General features: G+C 30.0%; 1 protein-coding gene across 1 annotated transcript; it reads left to right on the forward strand.

Moving 5' to 3' along the window:
• Positions 1–4,495: 4,495 nt before the first annotated feature.
• LOC127239671 (leucine-rich repeat extensin-like protein 4) lies at positions 4,496–7,836 on the forward strand. The gene is made up of 2 exons (XM_051257926.1): positions 4,496–4,634; positions 4,761–7,836. Exon 2 carries the CDS (start codon positions 4,967–4,969, stop codon positions 7,112–7,114), a length of 2,148 nt encoding a protein of 715 aa, XP_051113883.1. The 5' UTR covers positions 4,496–4,634; positions 4,761–4,966; the 3' UTR covers positions 7,115–7,836.
• Positions 7,837–22,201: the final 14,365 nt, after the last annotated feature.

The raw sequence follows: 22,201 nt of genomic DNA on the forward strand, positions 1-22,201 counted from the left end.
CGTGTCAGGTCAAATGAGTACAAATTTGCATGACGGAAAGAGTATAAAACAAATATATTGAAAATATTGGAATAATTTTTTAATTGTCAGATTGCCAACTCACTGCTGATTTAAACTTGAAAACCACAATTTGGATGTGTTTATTTGTGGTGTTGGTTTTGAATAGAAAATTTTTAAATTGAAACAATTGTTTAATGTGTTATAAATATGTATTGATTTGATATTTTGAATGTAAAATTAAATTTTTAGAGTAATATAAAAAATAAAAAAATTAAATATTTAATTTGATATTTAAAAAAAAACAAATTGAGAATAATAAAACTAAATATAAGAAAACACACTCAAAATCAGTCCTACACTCTACCAAGTAAAAGAATTTATGGTTTCCAGTTTTTTTTTTTTTTTTTAGTATTTTGATATGATATTTATTTTTTCTTTTTTATATAAGATATAAATAATTTTTTCGATAATATTTTATATTAAATGTTAACTTTTTAAAAATATATATATATAATTAAAAATTATGTTGGAAAAAATTTAGATAAATAAACCCTTTATATATATAGATGTATGTAGTGAAGCTTTGACAATTTTCATTTATAATACAATATTTTTAAATATTATATTAGATATTGTTTTTACAAGATTTTGTTTTAAAAAAACTTCAATTTTCTTTTACTATTCTCAATTTTTCTTTTTCAAAATTATGAAATTTCCAAAACTCTAATTTAAACAAATTATATGAATGTGTTCACTTGTTATTTTTCTCTATTTTTACTATTCAATTCTTATAATGTGATACTTTTTTCGTCCTATTTTAAAGTTTCATTTTTATTATTTTTGTTTGTCATATTTTTATATCTCTTTTTCATTTTAGAAAATATAATTATACATTAATACCAAAATATTATTAACTTTTACTTAAATTACAAATATATTACTCCCTCCGTCCCGAAACTAAGTATCCATTTGTTTTTTCACGTAATTTTAGAAATATTAGTATTATATTGGGATATAGTAGGAATAAAGTAGAAATGACTAAAATAACCTTATTAGTATGTGTGATATAAAGGTAATGACATTTGTGTAATATATTGTAAGTTGTAAGGGTATTTGTAACGTAGAAAGTACAATTACTAAAAAAAAAAGAAATGAATACTTTATTATGAGACTGACTAAAATAGAAAAAATGGATACTTTGTTATGGGACGGAGGGAGTATTACATATAAAATTAAATGAAAAAAATGTTAAAACTTCTTACAAACTTTCCCAAACTAATAAAATATTATTATTTTTTTAATTTAGTATAAAATTCCAAATAACTTATTTGATTAGAGACGGAGCGAGGATAATATATATATATATATATATTGAAAAATGTTTCTATCTCTTTCATAAATATTTATATTTATATTTTTAGGAATGTTTCTATCTCTTTCATAAATGTTTATATTTATATTTATATTTAAAATTTATTATTTTATATAAAATAATTTTTGTTAATTGTAAAAATATATAAATATATATATATTTTTATTTATTTATATTAAATAAATTTTATTTTTATAAATAATATATATTATATATCTTACTTCATTTTAATAATAAATATTATTATTTTTTAATATATTATACTTAAAACTTAAAAATGGAAAAATATATATCCGAGTACAGCGGAGAAGTATCAAAATAAAATACTCCCCCCGTCCCGCCACATATGACTATTTTTTCTTTTTAATACATCTCACAAAAGATAATCTATTTTTATTTTTAGTAACTTTATTAATTTTAAACATAGTTAACAGATATAAAAATCAATTTAATTAAACTTTTAACATCTTACATGTATGATTCACTTAAAATCCTTTTATTTCTAACTCTCTCCTCAATTAACATAATTTTTTTTTATCTATATTTAAAACTCTTTATTTTTTATAAAACTAATTTATGATAATAATAAATAAATAAAAATATTTCTTTATTTATTTGTATTATATAAAATTTTATTATTTACAAAATGATATCTATATTATATATATTTTTTTAAATTTTAAAAAATTTTAAAATATCAATAATATTATTCATATAAAAAAAATAAACTAATATTATAACTTATTATTAATAACTTACTAATTTACACTGTCTAAAAAATCGTAGTCTAATTAAAAAAATTCAATCCTTCGCGGGACGGAGAGAGTTCAGAAGAATAGGCCAAATATTTTTATTTTTTTTAACTCTAAACGAATATGGGCAGAGAGAGACAGTACAAAAAGCCGAGCCATGATCAATAAATAATAAAACCGGTTAAATCGGAACCATTAAAATTACTAGTCCGTCGGCAACCACCGTAGGATTCAAAATCCACAACATGGGGCCGCCCAATCTTATCATATATCTCTCTCTCTAACGGAAACTCGATGGGTCTAACTAATTCATTAATTAATACTCCTCCATTCTATGTATTTTGGGTAAGTGTATTTGTAAAAATAATTATTTTATAATAAAAATAATTATATGTTAATATTGAGATAATTAAATTATTTAATTAAAATTAAAAAATTATAAAATTTAAAATTTAAAATAAAATTAAAATGTATAATTATATTTTCAAAAGAAATGAACAAATTATGTGAACGGATGAAAATAAAAAATAAAAAAAATTATGTGGGAGAGAGAGTACTTCTTATATTTACAAATAAAAATAAAATAAAAGTGTATTTGTTTGGGGGATTAGATTGGATTTACACTATTCATCCAATTTTTTTCCCCCAAAAATTTCAAATCAAACAACTATTTTTTATTTTTTATATCATACTAAAAATAAATTTTGCATTCAAAACATCACATCATACAACTATTCAAATTCAAAATTTTTACTATTCAAATTCCAATTCAAAATCCAAACCCGAACAAACACACCATCTTAAGTGGATGTTTTATTTAATAAAATTAATTATAATATCGTAGTGAAAAGGGACACTGACATGACATTTGAGAAGATGCAATATTCAACAGAGAAACAAACGAATCCATCCTCGGCCCAATAGGGTTCTTTCAATTACATCACAAATTCACGAATACATACAGCTGCATATATTATTTTTTTTCGGTCCCACATAATTTATCTATATTTTTTATTTTCGTCCGTCATATATAATTTGTTTTTTTTTTTCTAAATATAATTATACTCTTTAATTATATTTTAAATTTTAAATTTTATAATTTTTTTAATTCAATAAACTATTTTATTATCTTAATATTAATCTCTAATTATTTTTACTAATCTATCCGTCCCATAAAAAAAAATACAATTTTCTATTTTTCTCGGTTCCAAAAATAGGATTACATTTCATAATTTAGTAATTGTACTACATACCTAACATAATTAATACGCTTACAACTTTTAATATATTACACAAATATTATTACTTTTATATTACACAATATAATAAAGATATTTTTGTCATTTATACTATAAATCAATATAATATTAATATTAAAAAATTTATTTAAAAAAAGACAAATATATATATATTTTTTTGAGACGAATAATATACAATAATTATTTTTATTATATATATATATATTTTATATAAAAGTATTATGAAACGGAAGGACTAGTTAAGATTATATGCTTATCCTACTACAAGTCGAAAGAGACGCGGCAAGGCCAATTTGACGCGCCTGCTCATTTCCAGTTGGCCGGCCTGTTTTTTTTTTTTCCATTAATTATTAATTACTATTAATATACTACTATTATTTTTTATTCCAAATTATTAGTATTTATTAGTATTCGTATTAATAAATTAATCTCTACTAAATTATTTTTTTAGTAGTTGTTGTTAACTTCAAATTACCTACGCTTCAATAATTTCATGTGCCCGTGATTATTATTATTATTATTATTATTATTATCATTATTATTTTGGTGGTGGGACGCGTTTGTTAGAGAAATAGGGTTAGCGCCGCGGCTCCACAGGCCAAACAGCACTGCAGCATTGATGGGGCGCGGTGGGCGAGGGAGCTGAGGTCCCGGGACCTGATTAATTTGCCGGATTTTGCAATTAAAAACACTAAAAAATACGCTAAGTGAGGAAATAATTAAGTGCATATATGAATTGCTAAATTACACAAAATTAAGATTCAAGTTTTATTGTGTTAAATTCTTTCTGCTTTTAATATTGCGTCAAATTTTTTTATGATTTTATAAAATTTATGTTTAACTCCCTTAGCATCCTTATTTAACTGTATTCGATCTAAATGAGTTTAAAATGCAAATAAATTTTAGAATAAATTTTTAAAATTATAAATATATATTTTTTATATATTTAGTTTTAAAAAATAATAAAAATAAATTTTTAAAACTGGAAAAAAATAACTATATTTTCGTATATTTATTATTTTTTGAGATTAAATATATTTATAATTTTAGAAATTAAAAATTAAAATTTTAAAATTATTCGCAGTTTTATATTTAAAAAAAAAATGAAATGGAATGAGAATGGAAATGGCATTAGGGAAGGGAAGAAGGAAGGGAGCGCGTTGAACATTAATGTGTAGTTGTTCAAAAGGGAATAAAGAGAGAGAAAGAGAGAGAGATGGCATGTGGTGGGCTTTGAGCTGTGATTTAGCTGTAAGTCTTTTTGGTATTCATTTCCCATTTTTGGTTTTTCTCCTTTTTCTCTCTCATCATTACGCCATTTGCGATTGCCACCATTCACACAATCCCTAACGCTCTTTCTCTCTCTCTTCCGTAAAGGCACCACCACCACCATTAGCACCACAGCCACCCAAATCTCAACGCACCTACTGCTACTGCTACTACTACTACCGCCTTCAACGCCTCCGCAATTTGTTCCCAGATCTCTGCTGTTTGGCGGTCGCATTCTGCGTCGGAGTATATTTTTTGTGTGCTTTTTTCAGGTGCGAAGGCGGATAGGGCTGGAGATAAATGTCTGCTGTGAGATGAAGCAGAGGAGTTCGTTTACCTGCGTTTTGTGGCGGTGCTCGAGGAGCGTTTTGTTGGTGTTCGCTTTGTTTTTGCTGGTTCTGCGCTCGGCTGATGCTACGCAGTTCCAAATCGGGAGCAATGGCGGACCGCTGACGGAAGCCGAAGTGAAATACATCACGAAAAGGCAGCTGCTGTACTATCTGGATGAGTTTGGGGACAGAGGCGAGAATGTGAGCGTCGATCCTTCTCTGGTGTTCGAGAACCCTAGGCTCCGATCTGCTTACATTGCTCTGCAAGCTTGGAAGAAGGCTATTCTCTCGGATCCGAGGAATCTCACCCTCGATTGGGTCGGATCTAATGTTTGCAGCTACACTGGAATCTACTGTAGCCCCGCCCTCGACGATCCTTCCGTCCGCACCGTCGCTGGAATTGACCTCAACCATGGCGACATCGCCGGGTATCTTCCGGAGGAGCTCGGCCTCCTCACAGATCTCGGACTGTTTCACATCAATTCCAACCGTTTCTGCGGCAAGGTCCCCGAGAAGTTCAGGAAATTGAAGATACTGTTCGAGCTTGACTTGAGCAACAACAGATTCGCAGGCAAGTTTCCTTACGTTGTTCTGAGCTTACCTAAGCTAATCTATTTGGATATTCGGTACAACGAGTTTGAAGGAACGGTTCCGTCAGAGCTCTTTGACAAGCCTCTGGATGCTATATTCATCAACCACAACAGATTTGCCTTTGAATTGCCTGACAATTTCGGCAACTCGCCGGTTTCCGTCATTGTGTTGGCGAACAACAAGTTCCACGGCTGTGTTCCGGCTAGCCTCGGCAACATGAGTAATCTGAACGAGATTATCCTCATGAACAATGGATTGATGGCGTGTTTGCCGCCGGAGATTGGGATGTTGAAGAATGTGACGGTGTTTGATGTCAGCCATAACAAATTGTTGGGATCGTTGCCGGATTCGATCGGCGGAATGGTCAGCTTGGAGCAGCTTAATGTGGCGTATAATTTCCTATCGGGAACTATTCCACAGAGCATATGTTCGTTGCCGAGGCTCGAGAATTTCACGTTCTCGAATAACTTCTTCACCGGCGAGCCGCCGGCGTGCTTGGCTCTGCCGGCGATCGATGACCGCGTGAACTGCTTGCCGAACAGGCCTGTGCAGCGCTCGCCTCGGCAGTGTCAGAATTTCTTGTCTAAGAAAATCCACTGCGGTGCATTCCGGTGCCATCGGTTCATTCCTACACTTCCACCCCCACCGCCTCCTTCGCCGCCACCGCCGCCGCCTGTTTATTCCCCGCCCCCACCACCGCCTGTTTATTCCCCGCCCCCACCGCCGCCTGTTTACTCGCCACCTCCACCTCCTCCACCGCCTCCGCCGCCGCCTCCACCACCGCCTTCTCCCCCGCCCCCATCGCCTCCTCCACCGCCTCCACCCTCTCCTCCCCCGCCTTCACCGCCTCCGCCATCACCCCCTCCGCCTGTCTACTCTCCCCCACCACCTCCACCTCCTCCGCCGCCTGTTTCCTCACCACCACCACCACCACCTCCTCCACCATCTCCTGAACCTTACTACCCTCCCTGCATCCGCTCACCCCCTCCGCCCTCTCCGCCCCCTCCAACTCACCCGCCACCCCCTCCGCCTCTAAATTCACCCCCTCCCCCACCCCCACCACCACCACCACTTCCCTATCCCTATTACTCCCCTCCGCCGCCTGTTCACTCCCCACCTCCTCCGACGCACTCCCCCCCACCTCCACCACCACATTCACCTCCTCCACCGCCAGTCCACGTCTACCCTTCACCGCCCCCACCAGTCCACTCTCCACCTCCGCCAACCTTCTCCCCACCGCCACCACCAACATCGCCACCCCCACCCCCACCCTGTATAGAACCACCGCCGCCGCCTCCTCCACCTTGTATAGAGCCACCTCCGCCTCCTCCATCTCCACCCCCATGTGAAGAACACTCACCTCCTCCCCCCTCACCATACGTACACAAATCCCCATCACCACCCCCACCCCCACCATACATTTACAATTCTCCGCCGCCACCATCCCCATCTCCACCACCCACTCCAATATACTACGGACCACCCCTGCCTCCTGTAGTCGGGGTCTCATACGCCTCTCCTCCTCCCCCACCCTTGTATTGATTCTTTTGAGGATCTTCCTCCAAAACCATTCCATTCCATTCCATTTCAAATCAGCAGACCAAAACTCCCCCACATCAATCTAGAAACAAAGAAAAGAAGAAAGAAAACAGGTACCGGACTGCCCATTACTTTGTATTATTATATAATTATAATTATTATTTTACTTACGACCTTACTTTCAGTCAGTCTCTCTCTCTCTCTCTCTCTTTCTCTGTGGCATTCTTGATTCTCATCGGTGGGGATGAGTCAGAAACCCAAAATTCATATATGATCTACAATCAAATCCAATTTGGGATTGGATTTGATTTGATTTGATTTGATTTGACGATGAGAGCATTTGTGCCCGGAATTGGATTAAAAAAAATATGTATGAGGTAATTTATTTTGAGTTTGTTGCCTTCCCTGCCATGGCGGAAGCAACTGCAAGTATAGATAAAGTGGGCAATTGCAAGATCAAAGGATAGGGATGAATTAAAATAGTAGAATTTTCATTTTCCTCCTCGAATATTATCGATCATTGTTACTGTAATGTTTGGATTTGATTTCTTCTGGGCGACGATGATGTTGATGGTGCAGAGTTTAATTTGTGAAAAATAAAGTAGGAAGGATTGATTAGCAGGAAGGCGACTATGAATGTGACTGTGACTCTCTCTCTCTCTCTCTGTCTCTCTGTATGTATGAAGATGATAGATAATCAGAGGGCCAGAGTGTGGCTTGGCTTCTTTCTGGGTTTATTTTTTTATTACTTGTTACAATATCATAATCATCATCATCGTTTGATGGGAAATGGTTTGTGTGTGTGTGTGTGTGTGGTGGTGTGGGATTGAATCCACTTTGAAATAAGCTAGCTAGCTCAATCCTGAAAATACGTACAGTCAGGCTCACAGTATATATTGTACTCCCTCCATCCCGTGTTAATTGGATTAGAATTATTGATATTATATTGATAGTCGGTAAAAATTTTAAATATAAGATTTTTTTTTGTCTTTATAAGTGTATTAGTGTAAAAAGTAGTGGCAATTGTGTAATAAAAATAAAAAAATAAAGGTAGTTTTACGATGACAAAAACTATTGTACTTACATGGAGGGAGTATTATATTTCACAAAGAAAATAGATTTCTTTTTCTGGTTTGACATAAAAAACATAGATTGTTTTTTTTTGTTTTTTAAAGCAAAAATTATATTATTTGTAATTATTTTTCTTTTATATGTTTTTATTATTAACAGACAAATACATAGTCAATTGATATTTCACGGCGATGTTTAATTAGTTAATAATAAAAAATTATGATATATTATTATTTATTATATAATTAATATTACTGATAGTTAAATATATTTAATGTATATATGATACAAAAATTGGAATAGATAATTAAATATTTTAAAAATTTTATTGCAATAAAAATATATGTAATATGAATATTATTTTGTAAAGAAATAAAATAATATGTTTATTTTATTTATAATTATATAAATTTAATTATATGAAAGATGTGAAGTTTTAAAGGTAAATAAAAATATTTAATTTTTGAAGAAATATATATAAATAAAAGGGTTTTAAGTGCCTCGCATATTACAAGTTGGTTTATATTTGTTAAGTATATTTTGATTTAATAATTTTTTCAAAAAATAAAAAATGTCAACTATTATTAGAAAAAAAAAATGTCAATTACGTTGGAAGAGAGTAAGTAGTAGAGTTGTTAACGATTCGAGCCAAACCGAGCCAAATTTTAAGTGTTCGTTAACGTTTGCGAACAAGGCTCAGGCTCGTTCGTTAAGCTTTCGAGCTCGTTCATAGTGTTCAAACTCGGCTCATTAAGAATTTTTGCTGTTTGAGCTCGTGTTCGTGTTCGGCTCGTTTAGGATTGATTAAGCTCGTTCAAGTTCGTTCGAGCTCGTTTGTCTTATTTTTTTAAATTTATGTATAAATTATAGAAAAAAATTAAAATTATTTTATTTATATATTTTAAATTAATATTTTATTTATTTATAAATTATAATTTTATATGTATATATAATATTTATAATAAATATATTATTTAAACGAACGTCGAACGCTCGCGAACAAAGCTCGGGCTCGTTTGTTAATCAAACGAGCCTGTTTATTTTGTTCGGCTCGACTCATTAACGTTCACGAACGAGCTTTAATCGAGCCGAATCGAACCGAGTTCACGAACGGCTCGGTTCGTTTAAGAGCTCTATAAAGTAGTATGTATTGAAATTAGTGTTGAAGTAAATATTCTTATTCGTCTCATATTTCTTGTCTATATTATTTAGTTTGATATATAGTATTTGTTTTATTTTTTATTTTAATAGATTATACATTTTAAATTTTAATTTTTTTAAAATTTAATTCAAATTAAATTAATTAATTATTTTAATTTTAATTTTCTATAATAATTAATTTTATACGGTAATTTTTATTATTATTATCATTATGCCTAAAATTTCATATACACTACATAAAAGGTGAGATGGAAAAATTATATTATACTCCCTAATGTCTTAAAGTATATTTGCACGATTTTTTTAAGTAATTAATTTTTTTTTTTTTGTTATGAATTGACAAATTTACCTTTTACGGTAAAATAAAAGATTAAAATGGCAAATGAATGAAGAATAAAAACATAAAGTTTGTGTAAAAAAAAAATAGAATAATCGTTGTTGAAAGTATCAAATAGAAAAATAAGACATTAGTTTATGGATAAATGAAATACTCCCTCCGTTCCATAACAAATTATCCAATTTTTCATTTTAGTCCGTCCCATAACAAAATATCTATTTTTCCATTTTAGTCCGTCCCATAATAAAGTATCCATTTCATTTTTTAGTAACTGTACTATCTACCTAGCATTACAAATACCCTTATAACTTACAATATATTACACAAATGTCATTACCTTTATATCACACGTACTAATAAAGTTATTTTAGTCATTTCTACTTTATTCCTACTATATCCCAATATAGTACTAATATTTTTAAAATTATGTGGCAAAAAGCAAATGAATATTTTCGGAGGGAGTATTAGATTTGCTATATGGAATGGAAAATGAGGACGTGATCTAGTCTAGTGAAGCTTGCTTGTATTTATATAACTGGTGTGTTGGGATACACTTTAGTTAACTAGAAAATAAAATAATTAAATCGAGTCCATATATTTCCGACGATGACAGTTGAATTGATTTTTTTGTGTCATTATGGTGGGCGGAATTTTATCTCGTGAAGAAGGATCATTTCCGAGACTTGACTTCACGGGTATATATATATATATATATATATATATTTTTATTTTATATTATTGTTGTTGTTTATTTTGAAATTATTATATTAAATAATTATTTATTTGATTATTTAAAATAATCATATTGAATCTCACTAATATATTCTCAACCAAACAAAAACGTCAACTTTAATATTGAGGTCATTGGAGGAATTTGCACTAATGTTTGTTCGGGGATTTTCCCCAAATTTTAATACGGCAACTTCCAATAAAATCTCTATTTCTTATTACAAATTCTTATTTACTCTCTAAATATAAATATCTTCTTATTTACTTTCTATTTTTATAATTTTCTTCTTTTTCACTCCCTACCTATTTAAAAAGACCATAATACCCTTATTTGTTTTATTCATTTTTTTCATCGTTCTCTCCAATTTCATAAAATTGATTTTTAATTTTATTTTACATTTTTTATGGTAAAAAAATAAAAACAATTAATAAAAAAATTAATCATCATAAACGAAAAAATATCACTGACAACAGAAACAACAACTAGAACGACTACAATATCTGATAATGAAAATTTCCATAAACCTAGGCTATGTAATCTCTAAATTATACAAATGTATTTATTTATAAATTTCATGGTGTTAGATTTTCTTAACTTAATTGTTAATTATTATTTTATTTTTGGGCTTTTGCAGTAAATAACTAAATTTTATAACAATGTAACTATTGTCTATTTAATTTATTGAAAGTGATGTATTTATTATGTTTTAATTCAGAAAGTACAAATTTTTTTTAAAACAAAAAAATATTTTTTTCATGAAAAATAAATAAGCTTCATTTCAATTCAATGAAATTCGTTGTTGCGGTAGCATTTTTTTAAACATAACCTTTATAATTTTTTAAAATAACAGCAATAGTTAAATCACAATACAAAATATATAAAAAAAATATTGGTCTCGACCAACTAAAATTCATGTAAGACGAAAAATATTTATTTCAAACACTATATAAAAGTATCGATTGTTCAATAATAAAGTATTAAAATAAATTTAAAAAAATACAAAACTTTGTTTTAAAAAGTATTTTCTTCACATATGAAAAGTAAGTATGACACCGTAAACCCATTCTTTAGACTCGATGCAATTCACCATTGCGATGATATATTTTTTTTTTGACACAACCCATATAATTTTATTTGTATTTATTGTCGATGTTGCTTACAAACTTTCATTCATCAATTAAGGTGTATTGAACAATAGTAAAAAATAAGAATAAAGTAAATAGTATCTTTCAAGTAAAAAATATGTGGCGTTCAATCTTGAAAACATCGTCCAACAATAACTCACTTGATTTGATACAATAATGAGTAAAATTCTTAAAATAAATAATGCAATACTTAAATTGCATTACAAAACATTTATAAACAATATTGGTTTCGACTAACTTAAATTCATGTAAGGCGAAAAATAATTATTTCAAACACTTTACAAACGTATTGGTTGCTCAACAATAAAGTATAAAAAATAAATTCGCAAAGTACAAATTTTGTATTAAAAAGTATGTTTTTCTCGTATTAAAGTACAAATGAAACAATAACCTTCTTTCGACTCTATGTAATTCATCGTTGTGATGATATATATTTCCCATATAATATTTGTAAGTTTATTTCTCAATATAAATTTACAAATATTAATTTATCCATAGGGTCTTATGACACAACAGTTGTGGTGATCAATTTTGAAATTATCATTTGATAATAAATCATTTGATTCGATACAATGCTGATAAAAATTCTTAAAAAGTAAATGCAATACTTGAATTATAATGTAAAATATTTATAAAAACTATTTGTTTCGACTGACTAAAGTTTGTATAAGACAAAAATAGGTATCTCAAATACCATGTAAAAGTACTAACTGTTCTACAATAAAGTATTAAAAATAAATTCAAAAAATACAAATAACATCATAACCTTATTTCGATTTTATATATTCTTTCGACATAACTCTTGTAAATTTATATACGTTTTTATAAAAAATGCAAATATAACTAATACTCTCAAAACTAAAATTAATCTTTTACCTAGATATCAAACATAAATCAATATAGTCACTTGGGTGTTGGTTCGATCTCGATGTGTGATGTTTGTGGGCAACTGTGGTCATGGTGGTTCGAGTTGGTGTGGGTACTTGCATTGATAGTTGAGGTAAATTTGTTATTTGATATAATTTGAAATTGATTATAAATCAGTTGAGAGAAAAATTTTCAATCTTTACACTTGTAATTTTCATTGGTGAAAATTAGAAAAACAGTTTTTATTATCTATCATTTGATATATAAAAAAAATTAAATTCGAGCAGAAGAATTATTTGAACAAATAAAGTAATTTTAGTGGTTTATGTGAGAGTATGGTAATTTAGTAAATAAAAAGATATATAAAGGGTATAATAGAAATTTTAAAGTTAAATTTACAAATAGGGAGTAAATAGGAATGAGCAGGGAGTTACTAGGAATAAAATAGTATATAGGGACTGAACAAGAAAGTATATTGTCATGTAGGGATTTTAGAAGAATTAACCCATTCTTTTATTCCTTCAATTTTTTTCCCTCCAAAACATCAAATCAAACACCTATTTTTTATTTTTTATATTATTCTAAAAATTAATTTTACATTCAAAACATCACATCAACACCTATTTATATCACATCATACAACTATTCACATTAAAAACTTTTACTATTCAAATCTCAATCCAAAATCAAACCTCCAAACAAACATACCAAATTTGATGTTTTCTTTTTATTTTAAAAATCCAGTGGATTACAAAATACTCTACATTTTATTTATTTTATTTGATGTTTTCTTTTTATTTTAAATATCCAGTGGATTACAAAATACTCTCTCCGTCTGTCTGATTGTAAGGGTCACATTTATCTTTTGTGTCATTATAATAAACATTAATTTTTGTATAATTTTTTTTGTATAAATGTCATTCTATTATTATTATTATTATTATTATTATTATTATTATTATTATTATTATTATTATTATTATAAGACACTAATAAAAATATTTTTGCAATTTTTTCTTAATTTGTACTAGGTTTTGATATAATAATTAATATTTAAAGATCAACACGCAAAAAATAAATGAGACACTTAGAGCTGGACGGAAATAGTATATTAACATGTCTTTTGCCTTCCTATATATTTAGATGTATATATCATGTGATGTGATGATTCACACTCGTGTTGTATGTTAGTATCAGGGTCATCTCGGACTTTTTTAGGGCTCTGAATAAACTTAAATGATAGGCCCTATCAACAAATATATATATTTTTTCAAAATATTATCAACGAACAATACAATAATAAATTCCACAAAATTTTTTTATTAATCATATATACAATAAATGAAATATATGTGTCCCGTAAGGGATGGACTGCCGGACCTAGTTTGTGATACATATTTTAACAATTATAAAATTTTACAATATTTTGACTATTATAAAGCCAATAATTAAATAATATTAATTACAAATTCTAAAGGCTAGGAATATAAGATTATAAAAAAAAATTATTAGAATTTATTACAATTAGAATTAGATTGAGTAATTGTAAAAAAAATATGAGAGAAAATTTAAATTAGATTTTAATATATCTAATAAAATTATGGACTTTATAAATAATTACGAATTCTAAAGCGACGAAGATGGGATTATAGAAAAATTTTGATTAATTAGAATTTAATTTTAGAATTAAAATTAGATTAGGTAATTGTTGAGAAATTGATGGGATAAAGATTAAAATAAATTTTAATATATCTAATAATAACTAGAATTAAAAAATATAGGTCCCTCTTCAAGTAAAGACCCTGAGTTGTTCAAGTAAAGACCCTTAGTTGCTCCTGCTAAGAGTCAGCTCTTGTTGGTATCCTATGACTCATAAAATAGTTGAGGCATATAAACATTCTACTTGTGACAAACTCTCTAAAACTCATTTGAATATGCAAATTAATAAAATTAATCATTTTGGAATAAAGTTTAAATAAATATTACTACGAGCATTTAAGGATATTTGGGCGGCAGTTGAGTTCTAGAGAATTTCGGGCATATTTTTATATATTTTAGACTGACAAGGGCATGTCATATGTCAACCTTTTAAAATTGGATAAATTGAATAGTACATGACGGCGTATGTGAAACATATAACAGTGCTTATGTTGGCGTACAAAACCGTGTGTGTACGATCAGACATAATATCAACGTACAAAGGGTAAGTATGTCAGCGTATAGATGACAGATATGTCAACATACAAAATAATATATGTCAGGATGGTACGTATATCAACGCGCATAATGGTGACGCTCAACGCACACTAGCGTATGTAAGTGTACAAAGATTGCATATGTCAATGTACATAATCGAGAGTAAGAACGGCAAGATTGCGTCATAAGTAAACATATGCGCATTAGATTATAGGCAAAATTGCACAAAATCCACATGTGGTTTCACAAAATTGTGCCAAATCCTCCATACTTTCAAAATTTCGTCAGACTCACGCATGGTTTCATATATGCTCGTGTCTAACCCCTTCGGCTGTGCTTATTTGGTATTTGACCTGTCCGAACCCAAACTGCAAATGAGTTTCAGAATCTTAAACATATACTTATTCTTTTTATATTTAACTTCAATGAACAGTGAAAATATATTGAAAAATAGTTATTTCCTCTTGTTCTAAGAATTTTTTAGTGTTTATTGAAGTTAAATGTAAGATGAATGAAAATATTTATAATTTCCGGGGTTTAAAAATGAATATTTTGAAACTCAATCGCAGTTTGATCATATGCAGATCAAACACTGTTAAATAAGGACGGAATGAGGTGTTTTTGAGTTTATGAAACAACGGGAAAGTTTGACATAGTTTTGAAAATATAGAGGATTTGACGCAATTTTATGAAATCACATACTAGTTTTGTGCAATTTTGCCTAGATTATATTATCAGTATTTAAATCTAATATTTGATATAGTTAGGAAAATTAAATGTTTTCTACATTGTTATTGTACGAAGGGTTGTGTCCATTCACATTGTTAGTTGATAGAAAGGGTGTGTCGGTTCGCAAACATCGTTTAGGTTATAATAGGATATAGTCTATTCATTGTAACACAAATTCACACATCTCAATTAAATTTATATTTCATTTTTATTATTAAATTTATTTAATTTTTTGCGTTTCTTCCTTTTGTCTAATTTATATATTATCTAACGTCTGGACACTGCGTTTTGATACAAATTAAGGATATAATTATTCTAAATTCTCCAAAAAGAAGTCACTGGTTATCATCAAGTTGAAAATTTTCAACCTACGATAATATTTTTGCATGCTTGATGGGACTTGAAATTTGTCCCTCACGGAAAATCATTCTGAATTCATAAGATTACGATCAGGTAGACTTGTACGTCATATGATGGCTTGTTCCAAGACATTAACGCTGGGGGAAGAAACCAATGTTGTCCATATGACGATTTTAAGCCTTCCGCCGCCCCTAGCATTTATCCCAGAAGGATTCACTCTAAATCGGGTGGAATGGCACCTTCTAATGGCCAGAAGACATCAAACCTCGCTACACACGGAAGTATGGATGTACTATCCGAAGATATGTGCCAACAACTTATCCATAGTTTTCTGGCTACAACCCAATGGATAGCAAGTATAAATATGATACCGCCGACTTCCCAAGTCGAGGGTGGTATCGGAATAATCAATTAAGGCAGCTTACTTCGGTCGAGTTTGGGAATCACTACCAACACTGGCAGCAAGCGTCTGTACCATTGTTTACCGACTCCATCACCACCCAAACTTACAGTGTGCCTCGGACAATGCCATTTGCTCCAACGCCCATATACAGTGGTGAGGCGTATCCGTAACCCGCTCCTCAACAAAAAAACATTCCATCATACATAAATTTTCCTAGACTTATTCCTTCATATGGTAATAGTCTCGGAGCCACGCCTTACACTAAACAACCACAAGTACCAACAATCCACAGATCCAATGTCGCTCCGGAACCACCTCAATGGAATCTGTAGTTGGCAGTACAACCACAAGATATCCATAAGTGGTAAAATTGGTACAAGACACCGTACGCCAACATCTTAGTGTCCAAAACCAAGGGCCTCACAGACTGGTATACCGAAGCCTTTTTCTGAATGAGTAGAACGTAACTATCTACTGCCTCAAAAAGTAATAATTTCCGAGTCTTTTATGTTCTTGGGAGAATATGGCAAGTTATCTGTGAAGCAATGGCCAAATTTATGACCTAATTGGAGAATTATGCATTAATGAATTTTACAAACTATAATTATTCCCTTTAACTCTAACCAGGACAACCTTTACATAGTACACGTCCCTTTGCATTCATTCCATATAAAATTGGACTTAGATGAAGAGAGAATTTTATGACAGGTTTTACAGTCTTGTACTAGGGACTAAGGCTCTGTGCTCAATAATCATTAGTGAATATGAACTTGCTAACACTGCAATCAAGAATATGTTACCGAATGTGAGAAACCCGCTTACGGTTTACGAAGTTCAAAATTTGGCACAATTAACAGCCAAGGCCACATGCTTGGAGCATCTTTTTCATGAGAAAGAGACTAGAGACAAGCAAGACAAACACCAAATTTTTGTAATTAATATGGAGGATACAATAAACGAGCATATACTTCTGGATGTTATTGAAGTGGCCGTAGCAGAACTAGTACCGGGCAAGCCTTATATCTGCTCCAATCTTAATCCTCCAAAGGGTAAAGACGTACCCAAGGTACTGAACAAGGATTGTATGTTTAATGTTACCTAAGCCGATGCAATTTTCAATGAGCTGAAGGGTTGTCAAATCTGAATCCCTAAGGATCAAAAATTGGCTTTGCCTTAAAAAATCAAAGCACAAAGACATGCCAGTGCAAATTGACTTCACTTTAGGACGATCATACAAAAATCCGTAAAAAAAGGCGCCTCAAACTCGCCGGTATGCAAGTGGATACTGAACCTTTCCATAAGGTTCAGATCGTTACCATAATTGCACGTCCGACTTCGTCGAAAAAAGTACCATTTCGAAACAACATAACACCTCAAAGACGGTCTCCACACATGTGTGACAAAAGTAATTTAGAAATTGGGACATAAATAGAAGTTTGTATGTTGGTTGACCATACCATGGTTAAATGTATAGCTTAACATGATAATCATACACCCATTCGGATACATCAGCCACATCTGAGGATACAAATTATCAAATTTGGGAAATATTAGAAACTTCATCCACCAAGTCGGGGATTGGATTCATTTTTCTCATTATGTTCTATCTAATATCTGTCAACAATTAATATTTTGGGACGAAGACAAGGTTAAAGTGGTGAAAATAGATATGAAATCTTTCGGACAAAACATCGTACCGTAGAATTGACGCCTCTATGGCTAAAGAGCATAAGACCAATTGTGATAATAGCCTTTATGGAAATTAAGCATTTGGGATTTGTGTCTATTTACATTTCAAAGATTCTGGATGATATGCACGGCCCAAAATGAGGCCGACTTCAGCAACTAGAAGTTGATGTATTGGTAGCAATTCAGAATATGTATCAACGACTAGAGAATACCTTCGAGTTGTATCCTTGGCCGAGATATGAATTGATACATATCAAATTGAGGCCACGGTCGAACAATGGTCTGACGATAAGTCTTCTTTTATAGTCAAATAATACCCCGCAATAGGTTTTGAAACAAGTCATGATATTGCGAATTTATAATATTTTGCGACATTTCAAAATAATTTTTGCCAATATACCAAAAAATTTTGCAACTTTCAAAATTCAGTAAAAAAAATTTCTGGGATCGTTTTTGCAATAGTTTTTTGTTTTCAAAAATTTCATAAATATTTCCTACAAAATTGTAGTTACATAATAGGTAATAATTTTTATTTCATAGATCTAAAAAATCAAAATCTAATCAAATAATTTAGGATCTATTTATTTTCTCAATTTTTTTTTAAATATAGTAAATGTAATAATATAATTATCTGACTTATAGGCTAAAAAGAAAAAAAAATGAGATAGACTATACATGTGTACAACTTCTGAAATTATTTTGGTATTTTATATACAAAATATTCTTTTCGTCTCAAATTAAAATATCATTTTTATCATTTTTGTTTGTTCCAATCAAAAGTATTTATTTTATATTTTTTTTTTAAAAATAATTATACAATAATACCCAACTATCCTTTAACTTTTAATTAAATTACAAATACATTATTACAAATACAATTATTTTATATATAAAATCAAATGACAAAAATATCAAAACATTTTATACACTTCCACCGACTAATAAAATATTATTATTTTATAATGCAAAATCTCAAAAGGTCACTTTCAATTGAGACAAATAGAGTATTACTTAACTGTGTACAAAATATTGTCTAACAACAGTTATTATTTATTTGTATAGATAACAATGATTGGACAAATACATATTTTTCAAGCTCCGATGATACATACATATCTTATTTTATACCTACGGGTTTTCGGTTAGAACATAGATGTAGAAAATATAAGAAAATAGTTTCAAGCGTAAGCTTGCATGGATGGACATAGGTGGGGACTTGGGGGCAATTGTCCCCAAGCCCCCCAAAAATATATATTTCTTTAGTTTAAAATAAATAAAATATGTTTAAAAATATTATTTTGTCCCCTCCTAGAATTTAAATATTTTATTTTGTCCTTTAAAATTTAAATTAATTATATATTTTTCTATTATTTTTAAATTTAATTTATATTAATATAATGATTTTAATTATATTTTATTTATATGAAAATATCATTTTTTATGCTAAATATAATTACATGTATCTTCTTGCATTATCTTCTGCCACAAAGAGAAATCGAAAAAAATAAAATTGAAGTGGTACATAAGAGAATCTGACCGACATATTTTTATAATTTTTTAAAATTTTCATTAAAATAATTAAACAATCTATTTGAATAATAATAAAAAAAAAAACGACGATTCACAGTTTAAAATATATTAAAATCAAAATCAACCTATAAAAACTCAAAACTTACTAGATAACTCCGCTCCCTACTTTCGAAAGCTAGTTCCATCCAACATGACATCCAATGTTACTATAATAGGGAGGAATACAAAAAAAAATAAAAATAAAAATAGTAAAACTAACCCTAATAATACAACGCACTACTCAGAGGGCGTAGCTGCTCCATAGTATGATGCAATGATGAGAAAATTACACGAGATGCATGTGAGATGTGCCGCAATATTTAACTGTGATTTTGTAGTCTACTCTTTTGTAATTCTAGGTACATCCTATCTAAATATTTTATATATCATTTCTTTATTCTTCAATTAACATAGTATAATTAGTCTTATATAGAAAATTGACTAATTCTTGGAATGTATACTAATGAAATTCATAATGTAATACTATGAGATTTATCATTGTTTTATATATATATATATATGTATATATTGAAAAAAAAATCTCAATTAACGCAAGACACATGATCGATGAGTTAGGAGAGATTTAAAAATATCTTTACGATACAAAAAATGATATATGTATAAAATAATATTGTGCGTATTCGTGTAGTAACTTAAAAAACTTCGTCAAAAATAAAAATCTCTTTAACCAGTGGGTGTCTGGGTCAAATTCAGATAATATTCAAATATCTTATATTTAATTAGAAAAAGTGCAACGAGTTAATACAATTGAAAGGACTGAAAAGTAAATTGCAGAATTCAAATCTAGATAGACAATGATAAAATATATGTATATCGGAGAAGATGAAACGGAGTGTTTGTGTGTGACTTGTGCGTTCCTTAATGGCTAGATTTCTATGGATGAAATAAGCGGGATGACTATGGTGTGCTAGTGAAGAATGTATATATAATTGCGGGACGGTTTGAAGGAACGAGCATGATTACACCTTTTCGTTTAAGCTCGATTCTTGACTTGGTTGATATTTGACCTTAGGGGATTTACAACGAGGCTTCATCGACACCCGACGAAGAATATTGTTTGCTAGAAAAACCGCTATCATCGGACATTTCTGTGACCCGATAGGCAAGTACCTGTGTCTAATAAATTATTCTTTCAATGGTTTCGCTAGTGGCTCTACCCCTCTAATACCTCTATTTAATCGGGGTTAAATTCGGCTCACAACTAAGCAGGTCGAGAAGGCTCCCGCGTGCTTACCTGCTACGAACTACCTAATTTCTATTAATGAATACGACACGATTATAGACATGAATAATTAACTCTTCTGCCGCCCTTCCACAATTTTGTCGAAAGTCTAGCTTGAACAACTCAAGTGTGTACATAGAATTTTTTGGAGAATGTGAGGTGGAGAAGTACATGATATCAATTTTTATAAGCTAAAATAAAATACATTAATTAAAAGAAAAGAGGGAGAAAACAGTTTGCTCGTATTATTAAATTAGAGAAAAATATAAGAGAAACGAAATAGAGAAAATGAAATGTATGGAATGATGAATTGTGTATATAATTATGTAATTAATATACAATGAGAAAAGATATTTACAGGAAATAGAGCTTCTAGAAGTTTGGAGGTTAAACCACTCATAAATAACTACTAATAACTATTTTTTAAGTTACTAATAATTACTTATCGCTGACCATCGATAATAAATGTGCTGCTAACTAGCAACAATAAATGCAGGCTCTGCTCATAATTGCGCCACTCGCTGGAATTCCGCGCTAGCTATGTCTGTGCAGCCGCCACTTGCTTTTCGTGCTCGTTGGTGTCTATATAGCCGCCGCTTGTTTTTGCTTTGCTAACGGATTCCACACTTGCTGTTTTCCGCATAGCTGCCGCTCGTTTTCCGCACAACCGCCTCAAGTTAATGCGCTATCGCAGACTTTGACTTTTTATCGCTTGTGTTGATTTTGACACACTAGCGTTGATTTTTTGCATTGACCATTGACTTTCACGTCCGAGACGATTTTTTAACCATCAACTCACATTTAACAAAAACAAACATCCAACAAATATTTATTCAGTCAAAATTAAATATTTAAATAAAAAATAAATAATGCCTAAAAACATATTTTAAGAAATATATTAATTAAATTAATTTATACACCAAAATAATCATAAAATACACTTAAAAACTAATAAATTATTATTTTACATACAATATGCATTATATACAATTATTAAGATAACTTACGTAAATAATATCAAAACTCGACATAAATAAATAATTAATGAAATAATTATAAGTTATAAAATATGTAAAAATCAAGAGTTACTGATACACAAAAAAATCATGATGCCCTAATTTTTTTGATTTAGTTTTTTTTTTTTTTAATTTGATACATATTTAATTTAGTCAATTGTAAATACATAAATTAACGGTTATATCATAATTTAAGTAAAATTTATTAGTAAATTATAATTACATAAATTAAATACCTTGAATTAGAGATAATAATTTAGGTGAATTGAAATTCAAGATGGATTATGTGCCGAAAATTTTATACTCAATTAAAATTAAATAATTTAATGATCATAATAGTTAAATTACTAGGAAGATTCGCATTGAATGTACCGTTGAATTTATTTTTTGGATTTATGTATTTTATATCATATTATTAAGTTGGTCATTATATATTAATTTGGTACATCTTATGAATGTATTGTAAAAAGCATTAAAAATGTAATAACATATTTTATTAAATACTTAGACAAAGTATATAATATATGTATGATGTTTATATATATTTTCTCCATTTATTTATTTATTTTAAAAA

Source organism: Andrographis paniculata, unplaced genomic scaffold (genome assembly GCF_009805555.1).
Source record: "Andrographis paniculata isolate CXL003 unplaced genomic scaffold, ASM980555v1 Contig78END, whole genome shotgun sequence".
Classification (NCBI taxonomy): domain Eukaryota; kingdom Viridiplantae; phylum Streptophyta; class Magnoliopsida; order Lamiales; family Acanthaceae; genus Andrographis; species Andrographis paniculata.